The 24,231-nt window shown below is 37.5% G+C and overlaps 1 protein-coding gene across 4 annotated transcripts; it reads left to right on the top strand.

Annotated features, from left to right (window-relative positions):
* Positions 1-16,767: 16,767 nt before the first annotated feature.
* Positions 16,768-21,314, top strand: LOC122634792. Of its 4 annotated transcripts, none has more exons than XM_043824086.1 (6): positions 16,768-17,157; positions 17,837-17,938; positions 18,024-18,232; positions 18,376-18,424; positions 18,541-18,804; positions 18,958-21,314. In XM_043824086.1, the coding sequence occupies exons 2-6, from the start codon at positions 17,861-17,863 to the stop codon at positions 19,372-19,374; spliced, it is 1,017 nt and encodes a 338-aa protein (XP_043680021.1). In that variant the 5' UTR covers positions 16,768-17,157; positions 17,837-17,860; the 3' UTR covers positions 19,375-21,314. The 4 variants fall into 4 exon arrangements, with proteins under 4 accessions (XP_043680021.1, XP_043680019.1, XP_043680020.1 ...); XM_043824084.1 differs by having other exon boundaries at positions 16,768-17,358; XM_043824085.1 differs by having other exon boundaries at positions 16,768-17,358; positions 17,729-17,938.
* The last annotated feature ends 2,917 nt before the right edge of the window (positions 21,315-24,231 follow it).

Here is a 24,231-nt window from a genome sequence, read left to right as displayed (position 1 = left end):
TCTCATCGAAAGATATCTATTTTTTTTCTTACAAGTTGTATACACAATGAAAATATAGTATGTGCATATATATTGTTTTCGAAGAGTCTTAGGTCTGTTGCACGCAGATTAAATCGAGAAACTCATTGTCAGTCGTACTCGATACGAGAAATATCGAATTCGATCTCGTTGTCTCGTAGAAATCGAAACGTACAATAGATATCTTACAATGAACGAGTCATAATATCGATCGTTCACACTTACTTATCGTTGGACATAAGTTTCATATAGTGGACGCAACGATATCACGTACTTAAGTCGTTGTTATTATAGTATCAGTAGTAGTAGTAGACGATGGTGGTGTTGGTGATGGTGGTCTTTTCATTTTCTTCAAGGCACATATGTTTTCATACATATAGTCGCAAAAGTGTCGAGTGTCCTTTCGAGAAAATAACGCGTCCGTTTAACTTCTTACGGCCTAAGGTATCCCGTAACCGAGTTTGAAGGAGAGGGAAGTGGGTGTTACGGGGTGTGCCTGGATCCCATACGTGATCCTTCGAATAACCGTAATAAAAGCCCACCAAGAATATTCGTTCACGTTTCTCTGGAAGAAGCGTGTCTGCGAGGGTTGAAAAAAATTTCTTTGCCACGAGCGAGAGAGAAAGAGGGAAACTTGTGATACGCGTGGGTGTATGCTCAAGAGAATCCTCATTCTTTTTACGAAGGTGAGTGGTCCTTACGTATATCCCGGAACGAAATAAATTCGAAGGAACGAATCTCTAACGAGGAACTCTTCTTATAATTTAACTATCTTATTACATCGTTCTATACCATTTCGGAGATCGTCTTGTTCAAGAGATTTATCTTATAACTTTTAGGTATATGGAGTTATTTCAAGATAGATCATATATTATAATGATTCGTGTTAAATTATGGAGAGGAAAAAATTGTACAGTCGAGACGAGTAATACTGCATTAAAATATAGTTCTTTTATATCTACGTATTCGTATTTGTCAAGTATTATCACAATAGATTTCAAGAGATATCGAATATTTAGGTATAATAAATTTAAAGAAGAAAAATAAAAGTTGGCTCCGTCTTGGCATTATTCCGATGTACATTTCATTGAGAACGAAAAAGAGAAAAGAAATGGGAATAAAATGCAGAAAGAGAGAAATAAAGAGAGGGAGAGAGAGAGAGGGAGACAGAGGGAGAGAAAGAGAAGAAATGCAAGAAGCGTGGTTCTTCTTTCTAAGGTTTTACGTGGCTAAGCCGCTAAGGGTAGTTAGACACCATTTTTCGAGAATGCATCGAGGGTCCGGAAGTGGGCGGAACTGCAGGCTGTGCGCTTTGGTATTGTATACAAGAACTAGGTTTTTTCTTCCTTCTCTCTTCTCTATCTCTTTTTCTCCCTACATGTATTATGTAGCGCCAGGGCATGGTTACCAAAAAGGACATTCGATATCCGTAATACCGTAATAACAAGCACCACGTCATGCAGGACGTTTGGAGAAAAGCAAGAAGACGACGGCTCCTTTTAGGAAGAAAGATAAAAAAAGAGAAGAGAAGAGACTAGTAGGAAAAATAAATTCGGCCAAGTGTAGTAGAGTTTCTAAAGTTCAAAGATAAGTCCACGTAAGCAGGAAACCAAGCGGATCTTTCGAGTTCCGCGATTCTTTCTTTCGAGGACACTCGAAACACTCGTAAAAACGTTGGCCAGTTAGCAGTTAAGTATCTATCAGACTTTTTTCATCAGTTCGTTTACATTAGACCGGTATTATCTACTCGTCCATCGATCTTTTCGTTTATCGTCCAATTCGATCTTACTTTAAAAATATAATCGTATTATTATTGTTCGTTTATCGATCAACTCTTGGACGTACTCGACTAAATGTGCTGAAGTTTTTGCTTTTGAAGTGTTCTGTGCCGTCGGCTAAAAAATTGCAAACGTCTTCGATGTTATATTAACTCGCCACAAAAAGCCAATTTGGAGTACAATGGAGGGCCGCGTACGCACGCGGCCGAATCATCCACTCTGTTCGATGTATAACAGAGAAAGAGAGAGAGAGATGGAGAAAGAGAGAGATGGAGAAAGAATAAGAGAGAAAGAGAGAGAAAGAGAGAAAGAGAGAGAGAGATTTCGTCCGGAACGACGCGCGATCGGACTTGATTAAAAACGAGATTGCGGGAGCATGATTTCGAGGTGGAAGATTAGGCTCGGGCTTTTATTTGATTTGCAATTCCATTTTATCGTCGGTGTTGTTTTAAGAGCCTCCCTTTTCAATGTGTACGTCGGTGTGTATCCAAAAGTCGATTTCACGTAAGAGATCGATGATCTCTTTGCGGTTTCTTTCAGACTACGTAGAAACCACGCGAATGTAATTCGAATGAAATTTTACTATTACCATCGTCCAATCGAACAATTTTGTGGGATGATTTAAACGGGTAATCGTTTGAAATTCAATTTAAACTTCTTTTTTCTTTCTTCTCGTATTCCCTTAAGAAAATTCAGAGATTTATTTTTTTTCTCTTTCGTTCTAATTTAGATTAAACACGAGGAAATTGTTTTGCTCGTGCTTTTTTTTTTTTAATTTTAATATCCTCGATTCTTTCTTTTTTTTAGAATCGTATATTTTATATAATACGTACAATTAAAAAGAGTAAATACCCATTTTACACGGCTGTTAAAAATTTCAAAAATATTTTCTTATACCGTCTGTACATATTGTGACAGCAAGCATTGTCATTTCCAGTCCACAGTCGTAGACTTTTAATGCTCTTGAACGAGCAAGAGCCAGATATAATCTCCTTTCCTTTCTCTGTCTCTCTCTCTCTCTCTCTCTCTCTCTCTCCCTTTTTCACTTTCTTTCAGTCTTTCTGTCTGTCTAGAACTCATTTCGAACCCGTTTCTTTTCCAAGAGAAATTCGTGAATGGTTTCCCGCTGCGCCTCTTATTGCATACTCCTCGTACCGAATTAGAGCGAACGTTTGGAGAAAGGATTTGCTCTAATTCGCACACAGAATCCTTGCGATGTGAACCCTGAGTATTGTTGCTTGCGACGACCAGACATTACAATCTCCTCGACCACTTGGAGATACGTTTATCGTTTTGACAATAGAAACGAACGAATCGTCTTCAACCGGTCCGCCTCGTTTCAGTTGGAAATTTCTTCGTTCGTTCGATATTAAATATATATATAAATCGAGATCAATTTGAAAAAATTTGAAAATCAGTGGTCTTTTTTCATAATAATAATCATAAAATGAAATCTCTTAAAATTTAAATTTACTTATCATCTATTTTAATTTCATGTTACACAATTACGAAATATTAATTAAATAAAAAAAAAGTCAAAAGGAAAAAATGAGAACGTTGGATAAAAAGTATTTTCATAAGAACGTGAACGATAAAGAAGGTAGAAAGTACAAAGAGAAAAAGAAAGAAAATCACGGGTGGCAAAGCAAATACGGAAAAGCATAATTATAGTGGCAGGAGGTGTAAGGGAAGGACGTGGAAAGACTAATTGCTCTGCACTGACGCCTACTCGAATCCTTTTAACTGGTACTTTGGAGCGGCACCCTTGGTGTCAGCTTTTCGTTCGGCTCGCAGAAGATTAGAAGACTCATTAAGTCTTTGCGAAAAGGAAAAAAAAGGAAGTGAAAAAAAAAGAAAAAGGAAAAGGACTCTACCAAGTGAGTAGAACATCAAAAGGAGGAGAGAAACGCCTTTTGCAACGTCGATAGTGGCAATAATAATTAGCAACGGCCTGGATACCGTGACGAATTTATTTTCGAAGAAAAGAGGATTCTCTCTATCGTCCGCGAATGAATTCCGAAAGGAAAAAGTGAGAGAGAAATAGATAGATAATGGGCTAGAAAGAGAGAGAGAGAGAGAGAGAGAGAGAGAGAGAGAGAAAGGTGGAGCAAAAGGGTGTGTCGTGGTATCTTCTGGTAACGAGGGTAATATCCAGTTTTGAGAATGACTCGCCAAGGGACGCGTGACTCGCGCCATATGTCTCGGCGTATTCTCGAAGAAACAAAGGAAAGGGCTCCCATTCGGCTCGCTAAAAACTATTAACGGAAAGCAAAGAACTTTGCCGTCGTTCCATGCAACTGTTAAGGGTTGACCATCCTGCAAAAATGATTTTCTTGCTACTCGTTGAATTCCTAACAATTTTAGCGTGAAGGATTTCTCTACGCTCGACAGATGTCGTAGAATTAGTTATGTTTCTTCAGCGTTAATCAAAATGATAATAATAATTCAGGATTAAAGTGATCTCCTCGTACTTGTAGATAGTAAAAGGATTTTTGATATGATTAAAGTAAACTTTGAATGAAAATGTATTAGATAACTTCTTATAAAGAATGTTTCGAAGCTCGTATAAATGAAGATGATAGAATTATCGACTATCACGAAGGAAAAAATATAAGAAATGATTTTTAAAGAAAGGATAAGGATTAACGTACTTGAACAAGAGATAAAGAGGAAGAAGAAGAAGAAGGAGAAGAAGAAGAAGAGTTCTCAGAGAGAAAAAGAGAAAGAGAGTGAGAGAGAGACGAGCACGCGAGCAAAGGAACGCCATTATGTTGGAGGCACATTTTCGAGGTGGATCCCTAAGGCCATAGGCCGTCGAATCCCCGCGGCGTGCCGCAAATAAATTTCGCGACTCCCCATAAATAATTAATAGATTCGTTACGAGGGCGCGTGTAAATCATCGACCGACGCACGAGTCTCGACCCTTTTCTCTCTTTCTCTCTCTCTCTCTCTCTCTCTCTCTCCCTCTCTCTCTCGCTCTCTCCATCTGTCTGTCTTTCTGCTTATTTTCTTTCTTCCTCGTCTCCACGTCTCCGCCTCCGCGAAACAAGAGAGAAATTCTCGAGGAAACGACTCGTCCGTTTTCGACAGTAAAATCCTGCTTCTACGAAGACTCGTTGCATTTATTTTATCCCTTTTATACAACCATTCGTTCATTTTTTTTCTTTCTCTTCTTCTACGAAATTCAATTTGCTTCGTCGTTTGTTAAATATTCAAAATATTCATCTTGGTTAATATATTATATCTATCTATCTATATATATGCATTATTAATAATGGTAAGAAGAGTATAAAGAATATAAAAAGTACAGATCTCACGCATCTTATTTAAAAAAATGTTTCTCATACAATTTGGATATTAATGATATTAATTTGTATTCGTATTAAGCAATGAAAAAATATCAAAATAAATACTCTTAATTCTCTCAAGATCAATGATCCTTGCTCTTCAATTCGAAATCGCGAAGAAAGTCCTGTCTCCGTGAGAGGAGAAGGCAGGTGCGCGTTCTCCTTTTCAGGATACGTAATTTGCCCTCGACCTACTGTGCCCTGCCAGGTCAGATTCTTCCGCGGTGAAATAGTGGCATAATGGACGTCCGGAGAGAGGTTCGTCTTCTCCTTCTTCTTCTTCTTCTTCTCCTTCTTCTACTTCATTCTGCAGTAAGCTTTCCGAATCGAAGAACCTATCATTATCCGGCGCGAACCGGAAGCACGACGCCTAGGGGGCCGATGAGATCCATCGAAATCGAACGATCTCGAGGTCTTTGCAACAGCGATGACTTCTGAAGAGATCTGTTCTCGATCTATCCAAGTCGTTGAAATTGGATAAGGAACATAAATTTCGATGTGTGGTCTTTCCCTTCCTACCTTCCTTCTTTCTTTTTACCCAGAAAATTGCCTATCTTTTCTATCGAAGACATTGCAACCGGAGGTTTTCGTCCTAGCCAAGGACGAAACTATTTCTCTTTTTAATCCTATTTTTATCGTCCACCCTCGATCGACATCTGTGTCTCATCAAACGCAACCACGTAATTATCCATCGTTAGTTCGGATTATTATCCCATGAAATCTTATGATTAGGGTATTCTTCAGAATCAAGATAACTATAAAATCGTAGAATCTATTTTTTTTTTGTGTCTCTTTTGTACTTTTCTTTTTTTCTTCTTCTTTTAACCTAATCTTTTGCAGGAATTTAATTAAAAGGACATCGAATACAATCAGACTTCTTTTACGTGTCTCTTTCAATTCAATTGTTTATAAATATTCTCTTCGAATGATCAATAAGATCTTATTGAATTTATCAATGATTTCAAAGCAATTGTAATCACGTGATACAAAGTATAAAATACAAAGTCCATAAGAAAAAAGTTTGGTACCGCGAAAGGCGGAAGTCGAACGTCGTTCCCAATGAACGGAGCTCTCGAAAAGATTTCGACGCGACGAACGATAGCACGGCTGACCGATAAAAAAGCAAAAGGGTACCGGGTGGAAGCAATAAAGCGTAAGACGGTGCTTTTCTTGCTGAAGCCCATGCCACGGCGTTACGAGTTGGCATTTCTGGTGCGACACGGCAATTGGAACTCTGGCAGATGTCCGACGCGATGCCGACATTCCGGGCATCGGCCACGATGATTTCCCGTCGATGGCATCTTAAAATTACTCAGTTAAGCCCACACTTTCGCGAGACGTGCTTTTATCCTTATTAGTACGACGATCCGTATCAATTCACGCTACTTTTTTATTACTTACTTCAACTTCTTCAAAAGAAAAAAAAAGAAAGAAAAGAAAAATCTTACATTAGATAGCACAAATATGTCGTCGAAAAAAATCAAGTTAATCGGTTTCTCGAAAGATTTTTCAATTTTCCAAAAGAAAAGAAAAGAAAGAAAAAGAAAAAAAAAAGAAATCGAAAAGATACTTCAAATTTCTCCCTGAATGTTGGCAACCATTCGAACTTCGAGGTAATACGGGGTACTTTGAAACTCCATTTGAAATTCACTTGCAAACTTAATTAGATCGAAGTTCCTATGAGTTGGTGTACCAACGTTAAAACGTTTACAGTTAGCAGTCACACCCGAAGAATTTCATGAGGTATTCGTTCAGAGGGAACGGAGAGCGAACAGCAAATTCAAATTCAAAGTCGAATGTGAATTGCAATGTACCCGAGACTATATAATGTGGATGTTACATTACGAAAACAGGATTCTCCTGTACGAGACCGGGATTATACGGGTCCGCATATGTAAGTAGCTTTCTCTCTTTGTAAAGCATAAAGATGGAAGCGAGTACAAGATGACAGAGGATTTAGTTGTTTCGTTGTCTTAACCTTTGCCACTATTCAAAGACATTTTTATTTGTATATCAAAAAATTCGATGGAGAACCCGTTTGAGAAATGTTTGAACATAAATCGACTCATGGCTCAGGATAATTTTTATTGCCCATTCGTAGAATTTCTGCTTGATATTTTACAATAATTTTATCTTTACAAATTTCACCAAAAAGAAAAAAAGGATTAATATCTGTCAGTATTTTATCGATGACAGGGTGAACGGATACGGAAAGGGAAAATCGATCGTTATCGATATAAACGACAAATTTCATGGGAAAGCAAATTGATCTCGCCTTTTCTGTCGAACAACGGCAAACGTTATGGTCGTTGCTCGCACCAAAGTTATTCGTCGAGACCGAATCAGGCCGGACCTTTTCTTTTCCCTGCGAATTATTATCGTCCGTCGGCTCTTGCAAGAGCCGCATAAGAAAAAGTAAAATTGCCCTGTACTTACAAATGATGGTCCCGAAACGAGCGACAAGACGCGCTGCAGCGACGGTGAAAAACATTTCGAGGCCGTTACGATGAAAAAGGATCTTCTCGAGAACGTGCTTCCTTGTGAAAGGAGAATTTCGGCTAAACTTTGCGTTTTATCATCGAATTCGCATTCTCTTCTAATTGATCGAAATTTCGAAAGAAAAAGAAAGAAGATAGGAGAAAAAGAAAAAGAAATTAATCGAGAAATTTTATATTTGTTTTATGTTAAAAATCTGACGAATGGAACTCACCAGAAAATTTCATAGTTTATGATAAACTTATAAGTACTAACTTATGCACCTACATTACGCAACCGTACATTACACCAATTTCGATACCGAAGGAGAGCATGATCGACACACCCAGTTAAGCGCGATACTTTAACGTAATTGCTCTCATCGTATAGCTTATGTCGTTGTATCACAAAACGAGTTTCAAAGGGGCGTGTTAACTTCATCTTCAAAGTTGAATCATTCGATACGAAGAAACCGTGCGATAAACAACACAAATTTTAACGATTCGGAAGGATAAAAAGATGAATAAATTCGTATAGAAAAGTCTTATACAAGATACGAATTTCATTTAATTCGACGAATGTGGATACAAAATGTAAAAATATTTATAAAAGCGATGACAGGAAGATGAGACCATTTAAAAACTTCATCGTTCCCTTGAATCGAAGTGCGGAGAGCGATCGTTAGCAGATCGAAAAGAAACTTTTCTTAACTTACCATGACAAGAAGGGAGCGAGAAAGCGATATCCAAGATGACAGGCAAGCGCATTAATTCTAATTAACTGGCATCCATTCGCACGTCTCACCGAGTTCGTCGCTATGATTGGTGGATGTAAAGAGTGGGGGAAAAAGGAATGAAACTACTTTCACGTGGGTACTGTGCACGCGTTATGGATCACGTTACGCGTGCCTCTTTCTCTCTCTCTCTCTTTTAAGCACCTGTAATACACGTTCTACGTTCGCGTGACTACGTTCGATCTTTCGTTTGTTTTCTCATGGAAATTTTTACGATTGTCAATGGCCGAAGTATGATCGAGAATAAATAAATAAAACTATGGTAATCGTGGCATTTGACTCGTTTATTTATAACTTCTGCGAATTTTAATCGTCCTCATTAAAACTCATTTATTCATGCGCTTCACCTTCCGCGAGAACGCGAGCCACATCGATTACGCGTCTGCGAACTCTCTCATTGATTTTATTCCTTTACAACGTCCCGCCAGTTGCATTCATTAGCGTCATATTTCGGTCGATAATCGCATCGCAGCGATTCGTTATGCGGCCATTCCGTACGGCCCACGGTCAGTATCTTAATGAGCCCTCGACGATCGTGAAAATCACTTATCGGCGTATATATCGTAAGGATCGGACGTTTTTAAAGAACGCTCTTATACTTCGCTTAACGACGTCGATTGTATCTTCTCGTGATCGTAAAGCAACCTATTACTTATGTATGCGTGACAATTTCAATGCGATATTAAAAGTATGAAACTGTCTCGAGTGTCATGGTTTCTTTCGCCGGAATAACTATCATAGACTTTTTTTTTATTTCACAGTTATAATTACAACATTAAGGGCTTGAACTATATCGAAGACGAGAAGAAAAAATTGTCCGAGACGATTTTGTGCTCGTATTAAAAGTAACATGCTTATTTAATCCGCTCTACTTCAAAATTATTATCCAAAGTTACGACTAAGCAAAGTATTTTTTTCCTTACATTCACTTCTGACCCGACACTTCACAAATGATTAATCGATATAAATTTATAAATCGATTAGTCTGAAAAAAAGAAGACAAGAAAAGAAAAAATAGAGAAAGAAAAAAGAAAAAGAGAAAAAAAGAAATTAGAACTTCGAGTAAGTAGTGATATATATATAATACTTCCACGAAACAAAGATCGTGGATGGCGTTGGGGTGGGAGAAAGGGGGGAAGGGACGAAAGGAGAAAGGGGTAGGATTGGTGTACCGTCTGATACATCAAAGAAGAGGTAGAAAGAGAGGAGAAGATGGCCCCCCCGAGGACAGTCGAGGCATGGCTCGATTTCGGTGCGCAGCAGGCAGGTGTTCGAGTCCGGCGAGATCGTTCTCTCGCGTTTATGCGCGCACGTGCTTTATTACTCCGTCTCCCGGGCAGCATCTCAGTGACTCCAGTGCTCGTCAATCAGCGAGACCAGCGCCGCAACGTTCCTTTTCTTCGGCCTGTCTCCTTCGTCTCTTCTCTTTCTTTCGGTCTGCTTCTCTCTCTTTCTCTCTCTGTCTTTCTCTCTGTTTCTCTATCTCTTTTACACGCACACACGCATACATATATACATATACAGTGCACCGCTTTTTCTTCCGATCCTCTCCCTCCCCTTCTCTTCATCCCTTTCTTTCCTCGGTAGGAGAGGGTCACGGCCTCGGAGCAGGTGCCCAAAACCGCGGCTGCACCAACACAACCAAGACTGACATGCATTTTGGTCATGCGCGACGTACGAGCCGTTACGTAAATCTTCCTTGCCTCGTGTTACTCTTTCTTTTTATTTATTTATTTTTATCTTCTTTTCCTTTTATTTTCTTTCTCCCTTTTTCTTTTTGTTTTTGCTTTTTATTCTTTCCCTTGGCTCTTCTCATTCCCTTCTCTTTCTTCTTCTTCTTCGTCTTTGGCTTTGGCTTTGGCTTTGGCTTTGACTTTGGCTTTGACTTTAGCTTCGTTTTCTTCTTCGACTTCGTCTTCGTCTTCGTCTTCGTCTTCGTCTTCGTCTTCGTCTTCGTCTTCGTCTTCGTCTTCCTCTCTTTTTCCATCGGGAATACCTTTTACGTTCGAGAATACGATCGTTGTTCGATGCTTTGCATTCGATCCTCTCTTGCAGACGAACCTCGTCGAGCTCTTTTTAGAGTCGTTGAATCTTTGATTTTACGAGGTCTCGTTAGAACCGTTTCATGTGCCTTGCTTCTCCTTTCATGGATCTTCTTTTGAATTACGCGAGGGTTTTCTTTCAGTAATTATTATATAGATATGAAACTCGAAAACAGAGATAGAAAGGAAAAAGGAAAGAGACAAATATTTGAATCATTAGATAGTACAATGTGATTTAATAATTAAATTATGCTAACGATTGATAATAACGGAATATCATGATAATAATTGTATCATTATTGAAATCATTTCGAATTCATCACGTATTATTATTGAAATCACTTTGATCGATGAGGTTTTGTACGTGTATTAAATGAATATACTGATTTATTATTTCAATTATTTAATATTTATTTCGTTTGAAAATTGTTATGGTTGATAAGAGTTTACGTATCTTTCTTTTTTTCTTTTTTTAAATAATCGACGAAAGATCGAAACGATAGAATCGAATCGTCATTAAAGTAAGTCGTTTATGTACACGATCGAGTTAATCATCGACTAAAGAACGGTTCGGCATTCTCAAGAGTCCACGACAAGCCGTCGACAGTGTGCTAAGCCTTTAAAGACTCCTTCGTTGTCGAAGCTTCGAAGTCACATGGGGAAAAAGTGTGGTAGGCGTAGAGAAAGATCGCCGATTGCGTTTGTCTCGTCGAGCGAGACGCGACGGCGTGTTCGCCATTAATCAAGCGAAGAAAAGGACAAACGATTACGCCGACGTCTCGTTGCTTGAACGTGATCGCCTTCGAAAGCTCCAGACCCGATCGATGACGAATGAGACTTGACTCTGAGAAGGGAAGAAATAGATACCTATACGTACATACATATATACATACATACATACATACATACATATATACACGCACACACATTTCCTAAATATTCATTAACCCAAACTTTTTCATCGCAAACTTCTTTCAAATAATAAATGACAAATTTTGGATTTATTTAAATTTCCATGAAATCATATTTTTGTCATATTAATTATCTACGAAGTAATATCTTGAGCAAGTTGAAGCAAAAATAGATATCGATTTTAAAAAATTCATGTTCGTCGATTTTATAATTAAGAATAATTTAATATAGTAATATCTCTCTTTTTTTTCTTCCTTTTTTATATTAATTTTGACAGTCACTCTTTAAAACATTATTCCTAATTGTAAGCTTTATCTTACTTTTGGTTTCTTTTTACTAATCGCAAGGAAGAACAAAAAAGGAAAGAGCAAGGATTTAAATCCGATCGAGTCGAGCCTTGCTCCTGTCGTGATCGACAAAGATCGATGATCCGAGGTCCATCCTCTACTCTTCGCGATAACTTTTCACTTCTCTAGTCGTGTTCAAACTCGTTAGTCCTGTTGTATTCTCGATCATGGCCAAGGATAAAAGATTACCAGACCTTTACGTTTGACCGAAAATAAATCGTTTTCTTTTGTTTCTTTTTCTTCTTCTTCTTCTTTTCCTTCTTCTTTCGCATTAATAAATTTCGTAATAACCAGCGATTCTGTATGAATGAACGTGAATTCTTTTCATAAATGTTCAACTTCTCCTTTTTCATTAGAAACTTATTTAAATTGAATATTACAAAAGATTTTGTAAATCGAATAAAATTAATTAGATTCATTCATTATTTAACATTTATTTCCAATATCCCATAACAAATTTAATAACTACATTATTTCCAATTTCGCTCTGGTAATCTTCTCTGGAAAGGAAGGTTTTTTTTACATACGAAATTTAATATGAATATTATTAAAAGCATTATTCGATTAAAAGATAGGGACACATATTGAGAAAGAAAGAGAGAAGGAGAAAATAATAAAAAGTGAAAAAAGAAGTAAGAATAAATGGGACAACTTTTCTCCAACTCGCCATTACAATTCGACATGGCGAGCGTACCGCGCGGTTTGGTACTTACACGTCTTACACGTAATACGCCGCGATGCATACACCTGTAATAACATCGGTGGGTTTACGGCGAAGACCTTTGACCTCGCTCGCGTTCGAGCTCCGCGCGCGAGGATGCGTCCGAGGAGAGGCCACGTCGGTACGTCGATTATCCAGTCATTTTCCCAGGCTTCGTTCGGCCGCTATACTATAACCCTCTCTCTCTTTCTCTCTCTCTCTCTATCTCTTTCATCTTCCTCGTATCTCTTTCTTCCTCTTGCAGTGTCGAGCTGGAGAACGTTACGAGAATGACGTACCCATACGAGCTAGTGGAAGTCCGTCAGAGCTATTACATTCGGACTTGAGAAGAGAAAAAGAGGGAGGAAGAGAGAGGGAGAGAGATAAAGAGAGAAGGGCTGGAGAACGCGAAGAACGAAGTGTACAAAATAAGAAAACGAAAAAAAAAGAAAAAAAAAAACGAAAGAAAAGGAAAAGGGACGGCTTAGTGGTACTCTCCTTTTCTTTCCATTATCTCTTTCTCTCTTTCTCTCCTTGAAACGAAGAGAACGCATACGATCTTGCGGGTGTGTGTAAGAGAAAGAGAGAGATAAAGAAAGAGAGAAAGAAAGAGGGAGAAAGAAAGAGACAAGAGACGAAGAGAAGGGAGGAACTCGTCTTCTCGGCATGCACATTAAGAGGTCACGCTCCGGCAGGTGGCGGACTCGTGATTCACTCGGTCGCTCCCTTCGAGCTAGGTACACCGCGAGGAGACCATTCTCACTCACACGAGCGAAATAATTGTCAAGGAGATATCCCTACTCCTTCTCCTTCTTAAAAAGAGTAAAAAGGTTTCATCACCGTTTATCTACTTCTGAGTGAGTTTCTCTCTCTCTCTCTCTCTCTCTCTCTCTCTCTCTCTCTCTCTCTCTCTCTCTCTCTCTCTCTCTCTCTCTCTCTAGTTATCTCTAAAGTAATCGAACTATCGAGGATCTTAAATATCAAGTATGATAGCAATCATTTGCTTCGATCTGACTCGAATGATATTTTTTTTCAGATATAATCAAACGCTACGTGTACATACAAACGTGGATAATAAGATAATTTTTTTCTTTTCATTCTAACCAGATTAGATTTAATTGTCATACTTTGTCTTCAGTCACGCTTTCTTAGCAGCTCTAATTCGTGATCCAAATGAATACTTCGAATGGTATCGATTACTTTGAAGTATCTTTCAGTCTCTTGCTTTCCAATTTCCAACGTCTTTCACTAGTATTTTCTGTTTGACCCTACTACTCTTTACTTCTTTACCTCCTTATCCCTTTCTCTCTGTACGACGACACCAACGTCCGTGTGTGCCCTCGAGGTCTTACCGGGAGCTCATAAATCTTCTTAAATATCTTCTCTATCTGTTGAGCATCCGAGTACGTGCGGCTTGGTATTACTCTCTTTCTCTCTCTCTCTTTCTCTTTCTCTCTCATTCTCTCTCTCTCTCTCTGTCTCTCTCTCTCTCTCTCTCTCTCTCTCTCTCTCTCTCTCTCGTATTCTCAGCCTCTCACGGAAGGTAAAAGACCGTGGCAGGAGTCGCTGGACAGAACACAGCTGCCGCTTAACAGTAGTTGTAATGGGCATGCAGAGTGCGCGGGAGTGCAATCAGACTTCATCTCGTTGCGAGGCTTCTGAACTGAGAGCATACATCACGAGTATCCGTGTGTTCCTACGAAGCCTGTCACGAGTACTTCGTTCATTGTTTCTGCTTTATAACCCGGAGCCTCTTCGTTTCTTTACCTCCTTCTTCACCTCCTCTTCATTCTTCTCCTCCTCCTCCTCCTTCTCTTCTTCTTCTTCTTCTTCTTCTTCTTCTTCATCTTCATCTCCTTCCACCACTTCATCGTTGTCTTTGTCTTTGCCCGACCTCGCTCCATTTTCTACCCTTCTCCCCGATTCCCCATCTCTTTCACTCTCGGTGCAACAACGCATCAACCAATATATAGACGTTTAACCTCCTTCGCGCACGCAACAATTTATTTCGTAACGTAAGATTATTCCTACGATTACTTTATAACACCCGACGAAGAGCTATCGTTCCTCGAATTTCTCTCGCTTAACATTCTCTAATGACATAAAGAATATATTCTTTGCGATAATAAAATCGTTTTATTCGACATTTTATTCGTAACTTTGAAACTTGAAAATTAAATGCGAATACATGTATATTCATAAGAGCGCGTATAGTTCAAGGTAGAGGTATATTCTCCCCCCCTCTCTTTCTCTCTCTCTCTCTCTCTCTCTCTGTTTCTCTTTTTATTCTTATTCTTCCTTTTCAAGGCTGTTCAGAAAGAGACGGAGAAGGCAAGAACAGGAACAGACACGGTTGCAATTGCACCGCTCACGGATCTCTCTTTCACTCTAAGGTACTTTCCATTCCTTCTCTTTGTATCTCTATCTCCTTTTCTCTTTTCTCTTTCTGGTCATCTCAGCTTGTCTTCTTCTTGTTCGTCGTCTCTCTCCCTTTCTCCCTCTCTCTCTCTCTCTTTCTCTCTCTCCCTTCTCTCTCTCTCTCTCTCTCTCTCTCTCTCTCTCTCTCTCGAACCGCTCGGCTCGAACAATCATGGACCGGCGTAAGCACACGATCGTGGCTCGTCGCGCGGCACGAGCACGCCGTCAGAGGTTGCAGCTGTGCTTGGTCTTCTCCTTCCTTGCTCTCTCCAAGTATCGTCTCCTTCCTCGGATTAAACTCCTCCTTCTCTTTCTCCTCCTCCTACTCCTCCTCCTTCTCATCCTCATCCTCATCCTCATCCTCCTTCTTCTTCTTCATATTCTTCTTCTTCTTCTTCTTCTTCTTCTTCTTCTTCTTCTTCTTCTTCGTCTTCTTCTTCGTCTTCTTCTTCGTCTTTTTCTTTTTTTTCTCTCTGCATTGGTAGCCAACGGTTGCTTAAATCGCGAATGCTACACGATCGAAATGATTTCGTACATCGATAATCTGTGGGATTTATCAAGTTTATTTAAATTATACTTTTAATAGTCTTTTATTCATTTCTTTTTTTTTCTTTTTTTGAGATATCACTGTCCTCATTCGATTTGTTTTTTCGTCGTACTTGTATTAATATTCTTTCGTTGTTCGATAAATTTCTAAAGGAAAATGTCTATCAAGTTTTTTATGATTTACGTTAGAGAATTTTTTCATCTATTTCGTTAAGAGAAAGAAAAAGAGAGTTAAGTTCGTAAAACGAGGTGAAATCGAATCGTGATTACAGGCGGAGCTGGCCGATGTTTCGAGCACGCCTTTGAACCCGGAAGTTACCATCCAATTCGTGCAGGAATCCCTTCGAACGAACTTTTCTCTCCTCTGCCAATCTTTCTATCATAACTGCCAAAGTTTATAAAACGTCAATCTACTAAATCATTATTATCCAATATTCATTATTTATTATTCTTGTCAAATGCAGCGTTAGTAAATTATCTGTAGTAATTTGTATAGAATATCTAGAATAATAGTAATCATAAAAATATAATTCGATCAATGTGTTACTTTATGTAATCAATTTTTTATGTCGGTAAATTATATCAGAACTAGTCGGTACATTTTACAATTAATTTATATATACAAATAATCTCGTAAAAATATTATTCATTGTGATACACCGATGTAATCAATATTTCCTTGAGAGCAAACTAATCGCTCTACTCTAAAGTAGTTTCTAATCACTGTCTTAGTTTGCTTTCTCTTTGAACATGAGTCTGACGGGTCGCTAAGGAAATTCCGCACATATTCTGCGGATAGATCGTGGAACGATGTAATTAGGAGTACGGGGAAGATCGTAAAGAAAAGGGGTGAATGTAATACGAGTAGCAAACGTCTCAACAACGATCGTTACATCTTGTCGCCATGGATAATTGCTTCTGTGTACGCACGTAGACGTATAAATCTGGAGAAATTACGAGGGGTGGAGAGGCGTCGACAGCATTGCAATCGTCGAAACGATTATTACATCTCACCGGTTTAACTCCTTCTTGTCCAATATCGATAAATTATCAAGGTATACGAATAATACACATGTGTATACATCTCCTCTTCGATATAATAGATATGAAACTAATGTCGATAATTCTGAACTTTCGATCGATCAATTTATCCGTACCATCATACTTTTCTCGTTAGATACTCTCTGATAATTATATATTTTCGAATAATTATTTGGCTATTAAATATTTTCCGCGTTAACTCACAAGAACGAATGAAAATGAAAATCAGAACATAGCAATTAAATCTTTTCGGATAATACGAATTTAATGAAACCAAATTAAAATAGAAGTTAAAAGAGAACAAATTTAATGTGCAATCGTTTAATCATAATCGTCCAATATATTAATATTAAATAATGATTAAATGTTATCCGATAATAGGAATTTTCTAAAGTTTAATCGATATCAAAATAAAATCGAAATCAATTAGTATCATTGTAAACATCAATTATATGTTATATAGGGAATGAAATAAAATGTAAATAAATGTGAACACGTGATTCTATCGTCGTAAACATTGAACGTATTCTCATTCTTTCTTTCTCAGCACCAGCTAATGCGTCGGAGAAGCTACGTAGCTTATCGAGTCTGTGCCATCTTCGTCGCGGACTAACACCTTGGGTGGCATTTCGTTTAGTTAAGATATCATTGGTAGATCTTGAAACCGTGCGAGAAGGCAAACCGTTTTGTCTCCTGTCACACGACCGCCAAGAAGGAGAGACTCCTCGCGAAGAGAAACCGTAATTTATATCACAGACTTCGCTATATACTCTCTCGTTTTAGACTGTGCTACCTCAAGAAGGATCAGCTTCTTCAAGATTTTCTTTCGATGTCATTCTGACTTATTGAAAAATTCATCGCATTTTTATTCTCAAGGACGCTGTTGCGTTCAATGATCTTAATATAAAGTAATCGTCCCGTTGCATCGATTTCATTATACCGTGAGTAGTACATCAATCTTTAATGTTTCAACTATAAATTCAATTCTTAAGACTCATTCGACTTAATTACGCCGATTAATTTTTCGACTCGATTGCAATCGATTCATCTCATTCATCGTCGAAATTGTTATCATCTTTCATCTATTATTCCTTCGTAATTAAGAAACAATCTTTTTAGCGCATATATTCGACGAATGCAAAAATATTTAATAAATATTTAATAATATCTAATAATTATAAATATTTTCAAAGTTTATAATTTACATGCATACATATATTGAATCGTTCTGTATTCAATAGGTCCTGTATAAGTTTTTTTTTTTCGCTATTTCGTTTCTCGTGTAAACACGTTTTTAAATACTGTCAATAGCCGATCGTTCTTGCTCCGCTTGAAAGTCGAACGAAAGCGAAATTGTAAACAAGGTAGATAGAGAAGATCGGATCGTCGAAGTCACCTATTCCATTGTTTACTTTCGAGTTGGTTAGACGTGTACGGAGCAATATGGATGCTGCGAATTTCACGTTGGAATTTACGCAATTATTAACGCGTTATACAACATCAAGAACACCGAACGAGAACGTAAAGTAGAGAGAATCTTTTTCATAAAGTTTTTAAAGAGAAAGAGAGATTCGTCGAACGAGGTGAAATCGAATCGTGATTACAGGTGGGACTCAACGAGATTTCGAAGGCACCATTGACCTCGGCAACCATCATCCAACTCGTGCAAGAATCCCTTCGTATGATCTTACCCGAACCATATGTACCTAATATAAGTGTCAGTGTTAATAAGACGCCACTCAATGATATTATTTTCAACACTCCGGATGCACCGTTTATTGAACGAACTAGTCTTAATGGAAATGGGATAATCAGGTTGTTCAAAATTTTTATTTTCTACAATTTTCACTATTCCTATTTATTAATTAACGATAACTTATCGACTTATCATAAGTCCTTGATCATTATAATTATTTCTACGAGGATTTGTTTAAACAAGATTTTATTCTATCTATTAGCGAATGTACGGATGACTTATCGGATAAATTATCGCCTAAGAATAATAAGGTAAGACGTATTGGATATTGCTTTGGTTTCTTGTTTTTCTTTTTTTTTTTTTTTCTATGAACTTAAAATAGGTTACAAGATAACTCGAGTATTTCGTTTAAAATGAATTTAATTAGAACGAGTCCCCATCGAAGTTTAATTTAAAGGCTACAGGAAGATCTGATACCTTCGTTCAAGATAATAACAATTCGATTAACAAGGATAACGATAACAGTCCTATTATTACGGAGACTACTAAAGAAATTGTCGACGATGTCTTCCTCGAAGCTGAAGTATTGCCACACTATATGCGTTTGAAATTAGACACTTTACGTCAATCTGCCGCTGATCTTATTACGAAAATCGACGATATCAAAACGATAAGCAAAAATCGTACACAGGTATAGTGAATCAAGTAATACAATCAATTAATCATCGAAGAAATATTGTATAATATTATAATTATTTAGTTCTCGTCAACAAAAAATTAAAATCCGTACAAACGATAAATTATATGAGAATCAGAAAAATGTCTGTATAAATTTTAATTGCAGTCGTCGATCGAAAAATCTGTAAAACCGATTCGTCGATTATCATCCATCGGAAATTACTCATCTGCTACACGTCCATCGATGTTGCGATCGGATCAACCATCGAAGAAAAGAAGATCGTTCATTACTTTTCCAGGGACGACACCCACGTCCTCGAGATTGAATAACACGGTGGTCCTGAATGAAAATCTCTCGAAGAGAAAAAGTACGTCTTCCATGTCGCTTAACGTCACGACTACGAACGCGATCCCGACTAAATCGTTAGCACCAAAACAGTCCAATGTTCGATCTCATTCAAATCTGTCTTTGCCTGTCGTAAAAAAGTCACCCGTTAACGATGGTAGACCAGCGAAAAATCCAAAGTACGCGCACATTCAAAGTAGTATTCCTAAACCATCTAATATTAAGAAAAAGACTTAGAAAATTGTTTTGTTTATGGAACGTTTCATTTTTAAAACGCGCGTTTTTCGCATTTTTACTTTAATTCGTATATTCTAATATTTAATATTTATTATTAGCGTTACAGTAATATGGTTACTCGTGACTTACAATAAGTAATTTCTATAAATTGTTCTATGGACAAAATGAGTACCTCCTATGATAGCGCTCTCTTTTATACTTTGAAAAATATTTCATATAACATAATAGAATGTAATGAAAAATTCTTCTGTAGAATATGCAAATGCTTCTGGTTTTTTTTTTTTTATTTTTTATTCTTTCTCATGCACAGGTAGCATTTTTATATTTTTTATATTCTTTATTTGTTCCATTCGTGCTCATCTCCAACTTTTTCCATTCGCGTTTTAAAATAAAATCATCATATAGTGTAATATACTTTAGAAATGAAACGAATTAAAAAATTCGATATGTATTTTATAACAATGAAATAATTGCAATTGTAAGACTTATGAATAAGTGATTCGCAATAATTGGAAATATGTTTAGAAATGGATGGATTTAATTAAGGTTCATTTAAATTTTTATTGCAAAAGAGAGATCCCAACGAGACTTGTACCGTTGCCCATCAATGAACATATGTACACGTGATGTATAAGGTCGCCGTTATATTAGGAATAAGTGAACGATTACGTGCAATCTACGATGGCTGTTATGCTATGAACAGGTTTCTTTGTGTTCGCTTTCTACGACCGCCGGGAGCCATCATTTAATTTGAATTTCGCTCTCTCGTGCGCACGATATTTTATTAGAGCTTTTCAGGTCGAGGAAAAAGATATTTACATTGTGTCTCTTTCGTTGTAAATATTTGCATTATTCGACATTACCAATATATCGTAGGGAAATGAGAGATAAAATAATATATTATAAATTAAATAATTTTCCAATAACTTTAAATGTATCGTAAAATAAGAAAATAATATAATAAGTATAATAAATACATATATACATATATACATATGTATACATATATATGTATGAGCCTGAAGGAATTGATTTAGCCAGATCGTTCGTGACATCGACCTCGTTAGTTCAGCTAGGGTTCTAGTTCTAAGAAAAAGTCTTTGTAAAGTTCGTGGAAGAGTTCTGTATCCATCGAAATCCTCTCTTTGGGAGGTCCAGACGATCGACGAGGTTGACCACCAGCAGTCAACCGGAACAACGAGAACCTTTTTTCTAACAAACTTGAAATATTTTTGAGGGTCTGCGGCTAACACAAATTTCGGCACGCGCTTCCAATCTCCACCTTTTTCTTATTCTTCATCCACCTCTTCTTCTTCTTCTTCTTCTTCTTCTTCTTCTCCTCCTTCTTCTCCTTCTTTTTCTTCTTCTTCTTCTTCTTCTTTTTTCTTCATCTCCCTTTATATTTCTCTCTCTCTCGGCTTGTCACCCGTCCATCAAAAGAGACATCACGCTGTCAAAGAGAAACGAAATAAGAAGAAGGAAAGTAGAAGCATCCTGGCACCCATAGACAATCAGATTCACGCGGCTGTTCCTCAGTTGGACCAACATCAGACTCCCCGTCGTTCCGTTTGTCCCATCGAGTTTTGCCTTCTTTCGACTCATCGCATAGCTCCGTCAAAAATGTTAGACGGATTCTATACGGATCGTTTCGTCATAGACGACGACATAGACTAGAAACCCCTCTACATATTGCTCGGTGATTCCTTTGAAAGAAACTTTAGAAAATTGTGTATTGTGGAAGATTTCTCTCGTTCAAAAAATATCTCATTAAATGACATCGATCGGTATCTATCATCTATGTATACATATTTTATTCGATAAAAACTAAGATTTCAAGATATTCAAAAATTCTTAAATACATGATTGCAATTATATGGAATAATATATCATTGCTTTTATAGAATCCAAGTGTATCTTTTTTAAAAATAAAAATTAATTTAGACCTTCTAACGAATCTATCTAACTGTCTATATTTTTTTTATTGCATTATATCTGATAAAAAGTACGATTTATCAAGATACTCAAAATCCTGAAATCGAAGATTTTACTTTTGCGGAGAATAATATTTTACTATATTGTTCTCGGATCTAAATAGTTTCTTTAGTTTTAGAAATGAAAATAAACTTTGATTCAAGGATATATAATATATCGAAAAGCACGATTATTTTCTCAGGATTCGAAAGACTTGTTCCGAACGTGCCTGCCAATGTAAAAACGGTGTTTGACTTCGACAACGTTGTTATAGGATAAACTATTATTTTTCTAGGGAGAAGAGGGAGGAGTCGAGTAGCTCTCGTCGTAGAGGTCACAAGAAGGTTTTACTCTCGAGGCTAATAAAAACAAACTTTGCCCATGTTAGTCAGTTTCCAATATTTTATCAAAGATATTACCAAAAGTTGAATCCTATGATTTTATAAGAGATTTAAAAGAGGACGCGAGAAAAAGAGACAGAAAGAGAGAAGAGTAGAGAGAACCACTGCATTCGAGTTCAGAATAGCAGAATACAAATGACACTGCAGAAGTATTGTGTCAGTAATGATGGGGTTCTCTTGATCGTCCATCCGCTGTCGGCACGGATTGTTTCCAACAAATTATCTCGATTATTAATGTTACAAAGGCGCGAAGAACGAGTCTACACCTGTCTCACTGCGAATCCAAGGGCAATCTACAGGGGTTTTCAAGTATTCTCCATTCTCTGTAAATGATAGTTGTTCTCTGCAACTCGTAGTTGAGCTACGAAAATCACAAATAAATAGAATGAAAAAATCTTCATAAAAAAAAAAGAGAGAAAAGAAAACAGAAATAAATAATGATGAAATATTTTGAGATTAACGAGTGACGAAAAAAAAATAATTTATCACGAAAAAGGTACTTGTAATACGTATTAAGGGGAGATAGATTTTTCATGTTGACTGGGAGTTTGAAAAATCGTTAATTCGCAATAAAGTCTCAGTCGGCTTGGACGGGGAGAATCAGAGACGTTATTATGCATGACGTCGTGAGATTCGAGCAAACTGTTAGGCTCCGAAGAAGGAAAGGAAGAAGAAGAAGAAGAAGAAGAAGGAGAAGAATAAGAAGAATACGAATAAAAATAAGTATAAGAATAAAAAGAAAAATAAGAATAAGAAAGAAGAAGAAGACGAAGAAGACGAAGAAGAAGAAGAAGAAGAAGAAGAAGAAGAAGAAGAAGAAGAAGTAGGATGAGAAGGAAGAGGTTAAGGACCACGGAATAGCTGCAGTGACGTTCCACGTGGGAGGACATTATCTGCGACGTGTTGTGCCCGTTCGAGGCATCGGGACATCAGGACACACGGGTGCCCAGCGTGACTCCTTATTATTTGGCACGGCGGTCGTGCACACAGTGCCCCATGACGCGGCTCCAAGTCGTTAGCCACCATTCAAAATCACCTTAAGTCGCCATCAAGTAGCGACTATTTTGTCCTCCTCTTCCTCCCCTCCTCTTCCACCTTCTTCTTCTTCTTCTTCTTCTTCGTCTTCGTCTTCGTCTTCGTCTTCGTCTTCGTCTTCGTCTTCCTCTTCGTCTTCGCCTTCGCCTTCGCCTTCGCCTTCGCCTTCTTCTTCTTCTTCTTCTTCTTCTCTTCCTACGTCCAACTGCTTCTTTGACCACTCGAGGAATTATAATTTGTAGGATCCCTCGGGCCACGAGCTGCTGATTCGTCGAACATTTCTACCAAAGATTCTCGAAGAAAAAATTCGCGTGCTCGTTAAAGCAATAAGAACGAAGAAAGATCCCACCTAGCAAAGTTTTTCTTTTCTTTAATCGATAATGGTCGATGAACATGTTTTAAGGTAAAAGATAGATAAATTGTATAAATTTACGCTTGATAAAATGATACATATTTTTACGATGTTTCGTTATGATATCGTTTAATAATGAATCTTGTGACTTCATTTAATATATGATAAACGTATGAGAAATACGAAATACGTATTAAACGAAAAGATTTTTGTTTAACGATAAGAATATTTTGAGAAGAAAATTTTGTAGGAAATAAACGTGCCATAAGCACGATTGATGAATATCGATTAACACCTTGGGTAAAGCTTGACAGTATCGCGTCGGTTCGTTTTCTTTGTACCTTTGGTGAGTTTCACGAGCAGAGCTATATCAACGACAAGGTTTTTACGATCGAAAGGAGTAACAGCAACAGCAGCAGGAGTGCCACGTTCGTCCGAAAAGTTTTAACGCTTTATCTCACAAACGTAGTCGTGAGGAGAGATCGGCTTGTGGACTACGGATCCATGGTCGGCTTCCTTCGGGGAAGATTTTTCTTCAGAAATATTCCATCGTCCGCTCGTAAAGAGCCGGTGAACGACCGACTGACTCGTACTACGCGCCACGTCGTAAAGAACTAAAATCTCATCGTCTTCGCGCTTTTACACGCGATATACGCGTTCTTACGATAGGAATATACGATACCGTTATTAATGTCTCCTCGATTACGTCGAAAAAACGTCTCATAGACGTCGATTCTATTCTCAATTAGACTCGTACATTTCCTACTCTTTTTTTAACCAACCAAATCGTTTAATAGTTTCATTAATAACACTTGAATTTGATTGTATCGATAACCGGAAAGTTTTGTTCTCAATTAGTTTTTAAAAAAGTATATAGTGAAATAGTAAATAGTACAAAGTACTTTTTCTAAATCTAAAGACTTTATTTTGACTTTATTTGAATATTGTTGCAAGATAGTATTAATAGTAATGTTAAAAAGTATACGTTTCATTGATAATTTTATAAAAATGTTTTAGAAATATTGGTACAAGGAAAAAGTCAGTCATAGTGTGTTAAAATTAAATTTGCCGGGCAAGTGAGATTATACGAATCCAATT

Source organism: Vespula pensylvanica, chromosome 16 (assembly GCF_014466175.1).
Source record: "Vespula pensylvanica isolate Volc-1 chromosome 16, ASM1446617v1, whole genome shotgun sequence".
Classification (NCBI taxonomy): Eukaryota; Metazoa; Arthropoda; class Insecta; order Hymenoptera; family Vespidae; genus Vespula; species Vespula pensylvanica.
Note: the sequence above shows the minus strand (reverse complement) of the source record. Positions and strands in the feature narration are given on the sequence as shown.

What these genes read in the sequence shown, in the direction of transcription:
- LOC122634792 (XM_043824086.1), top strand. Translation starts at nt 17,861, where the DNA reads ATGGATGCTGCGAATTTCACGTTGGAATTTACGCAATTATTAACGCGT. An exon ending in CAAGAACACCGAACGAGAAC is followed by an intron (nt 17,939 to 18,023) that starts GTAAAGTAGAGA and finishes TCGTGATTACAG; the next exon opens with GTGGGACTCAACGAGATTTC. An exon ending in TAAGCAAAAATCGTACACAG is followed by an intron (nt 18,805 to 18,957) that starts GTATAGTGAATC and finishes TTTTAATTGCAG; the next exon opens with TCGTCGATCGAAAAATCTGT.